This window comes from Ursus maritimus, unplaced genomic scaffold (assembly GCF_017311325.1).
Source record: "Ursus maritimus isolate PB19 unplaced genomic scaffold, ASM1731132v1 scaffold_12, whole genome shotgun sequence".
NCBI lineage: Eukaryota > Metazoa > Chordata > Mammalia > Carnivora > Ursidae > Ursus > Ursus maritimus.
The window spans coordinates 66,572,049-66,583,145 of NW_024423564.1; the positions used below are offsets into that span (position 1 = coordinate 66,572,049).

General features: G+C 52.3%; 1 protein-coding gene across 1 annotated transcript; it reads right to left on the bottom strand.

Annotated features, from left to right (window-relative positions):
- Positions 1 to 6,817: 6,817 nt before the first annotated feature.
- FOXE3 (forkhead box E3) lies at positions 6,818 to 7,759 on the bottom strand. Its single transcript, XM_040626693.1, has one exon. It carries the CDS (start codon positions 7,757 to 7,759, stop codon positions 6,818 to 6,820), a length of 942 nt encoding a protein of 313 aa, XP_040482627.1.
- Between the last annotated feature and the right edge of the window lie 3,338 nt (positions 7,760 to 11,097).

Below are 11,097 nucleotides of genomic sequence, written 5' to 3' on the forward strand. Positions count from 1 at the left end.
ACCTTTGTGGAATAGGAAGATTTTAGCCAATTGTTGATTTTTTCTATACCTTTTTAAAAAAAATATTTTATTTATTTATTTGACAGAGAGAGAGAGAACACAAGTAGGGGGAATGACAGGCAGAGGGAGAGGGAGAAGCAAGCTCCCTGCTGAGCGGGGAGTGCAAACCCAGGACCCTGGGATCATGACCCAAGCCGAAGGCAGATGCTTAACCGACTGAGGCACCCAGGCGCCCCTTCTCTATACCTTTGTATATTGATTTTCCTCCATCACCACTGCCATCTCCACCAAGCTACCATCCTTCTCTGCCTGGATACTACCATAGCCTTCTCATTGGTCTCCCCACCCCACCCCATCCCAGATCCCCTCTAATAGCATATTTAGGGCTATGAAATTTCCTCTGAGCACAGGTTTGACTACATCCTACAGATTTTTAAAAAAGATTTTATGTATTTATTTGAGAGAGAGAGAGTGCACAAGCAGGGAGAGGGGCAGAGGGAGAAGCAGGCTCCCCACTAGAAAGGGCAGCCTGATGTGCGGCTCGATCCCAGGACGCCAGGATCGTGACCTGAGCCAAAGGCAGCCACTTAACCAACTGATCCACCCAGGCGCCCCTATTCTCAGATTCCAATATGTACTATTCTCACCTTTATTAACTTATGGATAGTCTGTAGTTTCAATTTTTCTCTAACCTGAGAGTTATTTAAATAATAATACTTATAATATAATATTAATTATAATATATTATAATTATAATCATAAATAATAATTTTAGTTATTTTTACATTTTCAAGGGCTTCATTCAAAATGTGGTCTAAGAACATATTCTTATACATGTAGGAATTTATGAACATTTTTTAATGTTGTGTTTTCATTTCAATAGTGATCTTAAATACATTCATATAAGCATATAGTGAAGCACTTACGTGACCTCCTGATACAAATATCAGAGATCTGATATTTAGAGTCTTCATTTACATTTATTGTCAACTAGTACTACTTTAATCTTGAGATAAGGCAAAAAACAACGTAGACTTTATAAGTAAATGCTGCATTTGGGCCAGTTGGTGGTATGGCCTGCTATATGCAGGAATGCTTGTACTTCATTCAAAAGAAAACAATGGGAGGGGCGCCTGGGTGACTCAGTAGGTTAAGCATCTGACTCTTGATCTCAGCTCAGGTCTTGATCTTAGGGTCATGAGTTCGAGCCCTGTGTTGGGAAAAGAAAGAAAAAAGAAAGAAAAAAGAGAAAAGAGAAAAGAGAAAAGGAAAGGAAAGGAAAGGAAAGGAAAGGAAAGGAAAGGAAAGGAAAGGAAAGGAAAGGAAAGGAAGGAGGGAGGGAGGAAGGAAGGAAGGAAGGAAGGAAGGAAGGAAGGAAGGAAGAAAGGGGGGTCAGGGAGGGAGGAAGAAAGATAGAAAACAGTGGTGGATGAGTTTAGTCATCACGGCTTTAGGCACACCAAACCCAAAAGACCTGTGATGGAGCAGTCAAGGCCACATTTATGGTGCATGTGATTTATTTAGTTTCAGCAAAATGGTATCTTCTTTTACATTTGATTAATGTTATGAATATGAATTTTTATTTTGTAGCTCTGTTTCAATTTAATTTGTGAAAAAAATTTTGTTTTCCAGTTGTGTAAGAGACACAAGTCTAAGGATTTGATACCTGCACATACTAAATGACATTATAATAAAAAGTTAAGGTCAATACTGGGGGGTCCACAGAATTTTTTTTGTTTAAAAGAAGACCACTGTAGCCTCCTGTATCTTGCAAAATCCTCCCCGACCTCCCCTCTCAGAGAGCTACTTCACACGGGCTGAAAACCAGTAGTAGTAGAGGGTTTTCTACTACTAATAGTAGAGGGTTTTCCAGGTTGTGCATTTTTCCCTCTGCCTTCCCAAGTGAAGCCCACAGGCATGAAATATTGCCCAAAAGAGACTCTGTTGATCTGCTTACCTATGTCCCTTCCAAGGATGTCACTCTCCTATGTACTCAATTTTCCCTGTGCCCGGGTGATGTTGGCCACTTTCTTGAACTCCAACAGACCTTCTAACCAGCTCAGCACCATCCTGGGCCCAAAGCCATCCTTCCAGTGTTCCAAGTCCTCCTAAGTTGGGAGGCAGCCCCCTCAACTCACATGTATATTCCTGTAAGGAACTCAGAACTGTTCTGTGCCTTAATCCTCCTGCCAAAACATGCACCACTCATTTCCATAACACTGAGCTACTTTCCCAGCTTCCCCATAACACAGTGTATACTGAACCCACATAACAACTCCCATTCCCCTCTTCCTCAACCCCCCAAAATAAGTCTACAAAGATACAGCTTTGACCCAACCATTTCATTGTCAAAGTGCACACTTAGCTTCTCATACTACAATGATCACCTTAATTTCAGATGTGCAAAGTTTGCTCCCAAATTTACCTCAACTGAAATAAAGAAATAAACCAAGAAAAAGGAAGATGTGGAATCCAGGAAGCAGAGGATCCAACACTGGATAGAGGTGGAGGGAATTCCAAGGAATCCCAAGGGTAACAGTGAAGGGAAAACTCAGGTCCACATCTGTGCAGCAGACATGGAGAGCAATCAGCCCAGACTGGATGTGGAGGACAGAGAACTCTGGGAGAGATGTCCCCAGGAAAGGAAATCTACAACCACCAAAAGCAATGACAGATTTCCTGATAAGTCTGACCTTGTGAAGAAGTGTACCACAATGCTTTTGGAAGACACCAGAAGATTTAGCCATAGGTACAAAGAAAGCTAAGCAAGTGGGGGCGCCTGGGTGGCTCAGTCTTTAAGCATCTGCCTTCAGCTCAGGTCATGATCCCAGAGTCCTGGGATCGACCCCCCCCACCACCGCATTGGGCTCCCTGCTCAGCGGGAAGCCTGCTTCTCCCTCTCCCACTCCCCCTGCTTGTGTTCCCTCTCTCACTGTCTCTCTCTGTCAAATAAATAAATAAAATCTTTTTTTAAAAAATGAAAGAAAGAAAGCTAAGCAAATGAAAAAAATAAGGCATTGACTCCAGGAAAAATTAAAAGTTGCAAAGGAGAAGGAAGAGAAGGAGGAGGAGAAGGAGAAGGAGGAGAAGAAGAAGGAGGAGAAGAAGAAGAAGGAGGAGGAGAAGAAATTGTAGTCAGGGTACATTAGCGACTTATCAGAGAACAGTATTTACATGGTAATAAGATGTAAATGCTAAAAGTAGGTAGTTTGGCAGGGATGGAAAGAAATCACGATTTTAGAGGTGAATGATTATTATAATAGGAAGGTAATCATCACTGTTTCAAGAGAAAGGAGTATGAACATGGGCATGTGGGGGCACCTGGGTGGCTCAGATGGTTAAGGGTCTGTTTTCAGCTCAGGTCATGATCAAAGGGTTCTGAGATTGAGCCCCGCGTCAGGATCTCTGCTCAGCAGGGAGCCTGCTTCTCCCTCTGCCTGTCTCTCTCTCTCATTGTCAAATAAATAAATAAAATCTTTTTTAAAAAAATAAGCATTGGGGGCGCCTGGGTGGCACAGTCGTTAAGCGTCTGCCTTCGGCTCAGGGCGTGATCCCGGCGTTCTGAGATCCAGCCCCACGTCAGGCTCCTCCACTGAGAGCCTGCTTCTTCCTCTCCCACTCCCCCTGCTTGTGTTCCCTCTCTCGCTGGCTGTCTCTGTCAAATAAATAAATAAAATCTTTAAAAAAATAAAAAAATAAGCATGGAAATGTGGAAGTATATTCCAAAGGAGACCAATAGGAATTGAAAGTAGATGCTTCTAGGGAACAAAGCAGGGATCCTGAGAGTAAGCGAGGCACTATCATAGGCCTTTGCTATTTGATTATATGCTTGTTTCAGTTAAATAAAAACAAAAATTAAGTGTCAAAAATGTGTCTTCAGATTAAAGATGACTTCTAGTTTCCTAAAGAATGAAGGGGGAAATATTTACTTAAGGTGTCTGAAGGCTCAGGCGCCTGGGTGGCTCTGTCAGATAAGCGTCCTGGGATAAGAGTCCCACATGGAGTCCCACACCAGCTCCCCGCTGAGCGGGGAATCTGCTTTTCCCTCTACCCCTCCCCTCCTGCTCCTGAGCTCTCCCTCTCTCTCAAATAAATAAAATCTTTAAAACAAAAAACAAACAAACAAAACAAAATGATGTCTGAAGGCTGTACTCAGATTATTTTCTCCAAAAAGGGGGCAGAGAGTATAATTTTGAAATCTTACTTCTAGATAAGTGTTTGGGGCTTTTGATTTTTTTAAAAAGATTTTATTTATTTATTGAATAAAGGAAAATTAAAGAGGCATTAAAAAAAATAAAATCTCTCTGATTTTCCAGTTCAGCAGTGACCTTTCTAGTATTTCTGTACAGACATTTCCCACCTAGCCCTCAGAGTTCCCAGTTCTCGGGCACGGAGACCTGCAGGGCAGTGGCAAGAATGGAAATCAGAGCTCACAAGGCACTTCCTGGCTTCAACAGGCTGAGAAGGGTTCTCCCCTTCCCGCAACAGTTCTTGGATTTGGAAGGATTTTATCAAGAGGTTCTCTGAGGCAGGAGGAGGGGCGGTAGCACCATTTGGAACAGAAGAAAGTTTACATTTTGATGTTTGTGGAGCTCTACTCCTTAGAGAACAGGCAGCCTGTTGGGCTCCAGAGAGGGGCAATTCTCATCCGACAAATGGGGAGATAGCCTTCACTTCCACCTCTTTGGCAGGTCATTGCAAGGACTGCAAGTGGGAATGGATAAAAAGGTGCCAAAGTACTGTCAACCTAGTCATTATTCAGGAAGTCAGGCACAACATTAGACACCAGGGAGTCAGTCAGTCAACATATTAAGTGAAGAGCTGCTATGCTTCAGGCAAATTAGCTGACTCGCGCTGAAAGGGGTTAATAGCTGAAGGAGGGTGTCTACTCAGGGCATTTCATACCACACAGTCTGTACCCAGTGTCCTACCACCAAAAGGGCCTTCCCTGTCTTCTCAGATTTCCTGCCCTTTCTCCCCTAGAAGCTGCTGAGTCTCCACCTTCACCCTCCAACACTAGAGAACTTTAAATCCTTGTAACTAAGAGAGGTGCACCAGGCATGTCCAACATCCAACATGCAAATCACATTCACCCTGGATTCAAGACCCATCAGCCCACTCCCCGACGCCCAATCCAGGCCCCACTAGACTGGCAGTGCTACGGCAGGAGAGCTTGGAAGAGCCTGATGCTTAGCATTTGGGCCAGCACCAGGGAGCAGGACAGGGTCAAAGCCGACTCCCTCAAACTGCAATCTCAGAGTCTCCCCTTGGTGCTGCCCTGACCCTGGTGCTGGGGACAGTCAGTAACCGGCTCAGGTTTGGGTCGCTCAGCTCAAATCTAGCAAGGCAGGTAGAACAGGAGGCATAGATGATGATGCAGGATCCAGCTCCAGAAGCTCATCGGGGGAACCTGTGGTTCATGGTCCCCCTTCCTTAAAGTAGGGAGCTTTAGACTTTTCAGTCGAGCCCCCAGCCTTTCCTTCAGAATACTGTGCATACTCATCACCTGGGGGTTTTGTTCAAATGCAGAATCTGATGCTTTGGTGGGTCTGAGGAGGAGGCTGAGATTCTGTGCTTCTAACAAGCTCCCAGGTGATGAAGGTCTATGGACCACAGTTTGAGTGCAAGGCTCTAGAGCACTTCCCTTATTTCTCTGAGGACTGATTGGCAATGTCTCTTCCCCACAGGTCCATAAGCCCCATAAGGCAGGATCTTGCCCATTTGCTTAGTGATATATTGCCAGCGCCTAGATAATGCTTGGCACCTTCTACAAGTACTTATTAGAGGAGTGGCCAATGCTCCCTTATCCATGGGAGCTGGGAGTAATCTCCCACAGCAGACGAACCCCCTAGCCAAATACAATAATGTGCATACCCCCTCTCATCTCTACCAGCCTCTGGGATGCAGCAGGTGGTGGCATGTTATTAGGCCCACTATGTGCACAGCTATGGCTTAATCACATCCTAATCCTACTTCATGAACCTTCGTCTGGTAACTGAGGAGGGGCTCACCCGTGGCTACCCAAGATCCCGCACAAAGCTCACTCCCTATCTCCCCAGATCACTCCCCCAAGTCACCAGCCAGCACACCAAGCCCAGAGGAAGATTTCTTTTTTCTTTTTAATCAAACCAGCTTTAATTAAAAAAATAATAACCCAGTAAGTCCTACGTTTTCCAGATGGTGGGGCAGCCCACCAGCCCCCCTTTCAGTCAGGAGCCCCTGGTCCTGCTCCATCTCAGAGATCTCGAAGAACTGTCCTCCGGGACTGGAACAGCGCAGCCAGGTGTGTCTGTGTGGAAGGGACGCTCTCTCCCAGTAAGAAAGGTGCAGACAGGTAAGTGGGGGTGGGGACAAACTTGTGGGGAAATGGAGGGAAGACAACAGGGGAGTCAGGAACCCAGGGGTCTGACCTCTAATACGCTGTGAAAACACGAGGGAAGGCGGAAGAAGTCTGGAGCCAGTCGAGGAGGCGGCTTGAGAGCGAAGGTCTGGCTTCCGAAGGCTCGGGGCGCACCAGAAGCTGGGGAGGGAGCTCGCTGGTGGCGATCCAGCTCTGGGAGTTGGGACCCGTTACGGCGCCGGGGGGAGCGTCCCGAGGGGGGCTCGCAGGTGAGAGGGGGGGGGCGAGGAGGCGGTCCCGTGGAGACAAGGCGGCAGTGTGCCCGGGATGGGGGCCCTCAGCTGTCGCAGGTGCGCTCGCTCCCTGACGCGCGCTCCGAGCCGGGCCGAGCCGGACGGGGCCGAGCCGAGCCGAGCCGAGCCGAGCCGGGCCGAGCCGGGCCGAGACGGGGCGCGCGGGGCGGGCGGCTGCGGCGGCTCACAAGTAGCGCTCGAGCCCGGGCGCGTAGCCCGGCTGCCTCAGGTAGGCCTCCCCGGGGCCGAGCGGCCCGAGCGCGGCGGCGGGCCCGGCCAGCGCCAGCAGGGGCTCGGCGGGGAGAGGGCCGGGGCCGGGGCGCGGCGCGGCCAGCCCCAGGCGCTCGGGGCCCGGCGAGTAGAGAGGCGGGGAGGCGGCGGCCGGGCAGGGCGGGAAGGCGGCGTCGGGCGCGGCGCAGCAGGGCGGCTCGGGGGCGCTCAGCCCCGCCAGCTCGGGCTGCAGGCTCACCAGGCTGTCGACGCTGAAGAGGCGCGCGGGCGGCGAGGGCCCGGGCGCGGCGGGGGGCGGCGGCGCGAGCAGCGCGGGGCCCGGCGCGGGCGCGTAGGGCGCGTACGGGAAGGGCGGCGGGCCGGCGGCGGGCAGCGCGGGCAGTTCGGCGCGCTTGAAGCGCTTGCGGCGCCGCAGGAAGCTGCCGTTGTCGAACATGTCGGCGGCCGCGGGGTCGAGCGTCCAGTAGTTGCCCTTGCCCGGGTTGCCCGGCTCGCGCGGCACCTTGACGAAGCAGTCGTTGAGCGTCAGGTTGTGGCGGATGCTGTTCTGCCACTTGCGCGGGCTGTCGCGGTAGAAGGCGAAGCGCTCGGTGATGAAGCGGTAGATGGCGGCCAGCGTGAGGCGGCGGCCCGGCGCGTGCGCCAGCGCCATGGCGATGAGCGCGATGTACGAGTAGGGCGGCTTCCCGCGCTGCAGGGGCCGCCGCCGCCGCCGCCCCGGGCCCGGCGCGGGGGCGGGCTCCGGTTCCACGCGGCCCGCGGCCGCCTCCTCGGGCTCCGGCCCCGGCTCGGCCCCGGCGAGCGGCGACGGCGGCGGCCCCGACGGCGCGACCGAGGGCAGGGCCGGGAAGCCCGAGAAAGCGGCGGGAGGCTCCATGTCGCTGCGCCCGGTCATTGGGATGCGGCCGCCCCTGCCCGCGCAGCTCGGAGAGAGCAGGGGCCGCCGATCCGCCTTATATGGACACGGCAACCCCCCCTCCCCCGTCCCCCCAGCCAGGGGAGAGGGCTCCGGTCTTCCCCCACCGGCCAGCGCCTCCTCCCGGATTTGCTTCCCCAATCCCCTAGTACTAGGCTCACGGTCTCCCGCCACCTACATGTCGCCCCTCCCTTGGTCTCTTCCCTTTGGGTTAGTCCTTCCAGACCCGGCCTCATTCCTTCCCCATCTCCATTGGGTCAGTCCGGTCCTGGCCCCTTCCCTCTTTCCACCTCTTCCTCAACCCCCTCCTCTTTGGGTCAATGCTAATCACAAATCCACCCACTTGGTGTACTCTTTGGGGCCCCCTCCCCATTAGGCTCCTCCAGGTCCTGCCTGTCCCCTCCATCATTCTCTCCCAGTGTCCTCCAGGTCCTTCCTACCCCAACTAGGGTAGAGATGAGAGCCCCCCAGGACCACCTTGCCAGCCTTGGGGGTCCTGACACCATGCTGGTCTTGGACATTAAAAGGGTAGGGTAGGGGGAATGGCAGAGGGATAAGGCCAGTTTCGCCTCAGGAGAGGATGTTTGGTGGCTCCAGGGTCACCATCTCCTCTCTTTGCTACCTCCCACACAACTCTGTCCTGTCCAAGACATTTGTAAACATGCTTTTGAAAAAACAAAATCCTGAAAAGTGATCCAACTAGCATATATGGAGACCAGGTGACAGGCTGCTTTAAAATCAAGGGCCCCCAGAAAGTCCGTAACTTGGAGTTGCCTTTCTGGCTGCCTCTTCTTCATGCCCCTTCTGTTCTAGAGAAAGGGCTCCCTCTCTCTCTCTCTCTCCCTCTCTCTCTCTCTCTCTCTTTCACACACACACACACACACACACACACACACACACACAGCATACACACTGTGGAGATGCACAAAACACAGGCCTACACAACCCAGACTTCCAAGGACCAGTTGCTAGGTCAGAGAGAGACCCCCAAGGGCTTCCATAGCCTGGAGGTCTGAGAATACTGCTTACTGACCCAGAAATGCCACACTCACATTTCATTGGGGGTGGGGGGCCTGTCTTAGCGGTTTTCATTAAAAACTCACTCTGGGAAACATCACCTACTACCACCATCCAGAGGTAATGTCTCCCTGAGCTTATTTCAGGAATCTCTCCAAGGTGACAGGAGAGCCAGCCCTAGCTTGAAGGGAACCAAAGGTGAAGAAGACTTGCCTTGAAGAGGCTTATCTTAGGGGACAGGCAAGATCAAGGGAGCAGGGCTGGGGGTAGGTGAGGCAGTGAGGTGCCCCAGCCCGAAATTTAAGGGGGCACTGACTCTCGGGGTGGTGTGAGTGCAGGACTGGCACTTGAGAGCCAGAGCCTCCTTAAATTGGGGGCCCTACCTACCTCATCCCGGTTCTGGCCCTGATGTGGAGAGCCCTGGGGTACAAATGGCCAAAGGTAACTACTGCAGGCCTGTGGCCTAGGGCTTCCGAAGCTGAACTGGAAGCTCAAGGCCCCCACTCTCCCGCTCCATAATGTAGCAGCCACCATTACTGAGTATTTCATTGGCGGCAAACTCATCACACGCATTACCTCACTTCAGTGCAAACACCTTGTGAGGTCAGCACTGTTACAATCTCTGTTTTGCAGAGAAGGAAACTAAGGCTCAGAGAAGTTAAGGGACCATCCTAACGTCACACAGCTAGTAGGTAGCAGGGCCAGAATTAACCCCTGAATTCAGAGCACCAGCTCCATGACTCTCCTAAGAACACCATATTTTAAAGCTGAGACTGTAGAGATGACTTCGTCTGGAGTTCCAGCTCTCAACAACTTCAGCTGCAGAGTTGATGTCTAGCCTCTCTCCTGACCCCCAGGTCAGCGTATCCAGTGTCCACTGGACATCAGCCTCAACCCCATGCACCCCCAACTGTATCACAGCAAATGGGCCCTTGCCCCTCACTGCCCACAGCAGAAATAATGAACATCATTTGGGCATCTCTTCCGCCATCACTCCCTCCATCCCAGCAATCTGCAGGTCCTGTCAGTGCCATGTGGACCCCAAATCCACCCCTCCTACAGGTGTCCTGGCCTCGGTTGAGCCCACATCACTCGCTGAGCACTTCCGTACCAGGCCCTTCGCCAGCGCTCAGGGGAGACCAAGATGAAGAGACTGTTGAACTGATGGGGAGATGGACACAGACAATTACTGCTGTGGGAGACGGGCAGAGAGGGCTGTAGAAGCAGAGGGGAAGGAGGAGGTGACGCTCAGCGACCAAGAGCCGACCCCCGACCCTACAGCCGTGAGGGTCAGCATGGTTTGTAGGCACGCGTTTTCTGCCCCTGTGCCCTCTCCACATTGCGTTCTACTGCCTGAGCGCGGGCCCAACGGAACGCAAGGCAGTGCCGGCGCCGTGAACAGCTCACCAAAAACAAGACAAGCGACTGCGGCAGTAGGGAATCTAGCCGCAAGAGCCATGTGACCTGGGGCCAGTTGCTCATTGGAGCCTCAGTTTCCTCAGCTGCCAAATGGGGGCAATAATGAGCCCTGTCCTCATTGTTAGGAGATTCAGATGGAGATCATGTATGAAAGGTGCTTGGGCCACAGTGGCACTTGATAACAGGAGATTTTTTTCCCCTGCTACCCAATTGGCATTTCCAGTATTAAGCCAGGAAGGGAAGGAGAGAGGCAGTCCAAGAAGTGATTTCAGAGCCTGAATATTTTCAGCCAGGTGCAGCGTAATCCTGCAGCAGGACTCAGGCACAGAACCAGAGCCACAATCTTTCCCACCTTCCCTTGGAGCCGAAGGCCCCTCCGAAGGCCCCTCCCACAGCCTGTCTGTGGGGGTGGGGACGGGGTTATGGAGAGGGGCTCTGATTACTTCCCATGGCTGACTGCCGTTTTCCTGTACTTTCAATTTGCCAAGCCAGGTGTAGGGCCTGGGACATAGTATATGTTCAGTAAATGATACTGAGTATGCACTTAGCTATGCGGATCCTGGGGAGGGTGGGGGCGGGGAATGGGGCCAAAGGGGTGAGAACCCAGACTTTTCCAGTTCTCTGTGCCTCCCTGGCCCCCTCCATTGGGCCTGCTTCCCGGAGCCGAGCAGGCCTGTGTCAGGGGGTGGCCCAAGGGCTAATCCATGTTTTCAGCGTGGCTGGGCCCTCTTTTCACAGGCCCTGGGCCGGACGGGATGCGGCTGAGCATCCGGGCATAAGATGGCCAGTGAAGGCGGCCCCTTTCTCATGGGCCTGGATTCCAGGCGGCCCAGCGTCTGAGTGGAGCCCCTGGGGCGGGAGGAACACAGTGGCTGGGCTGG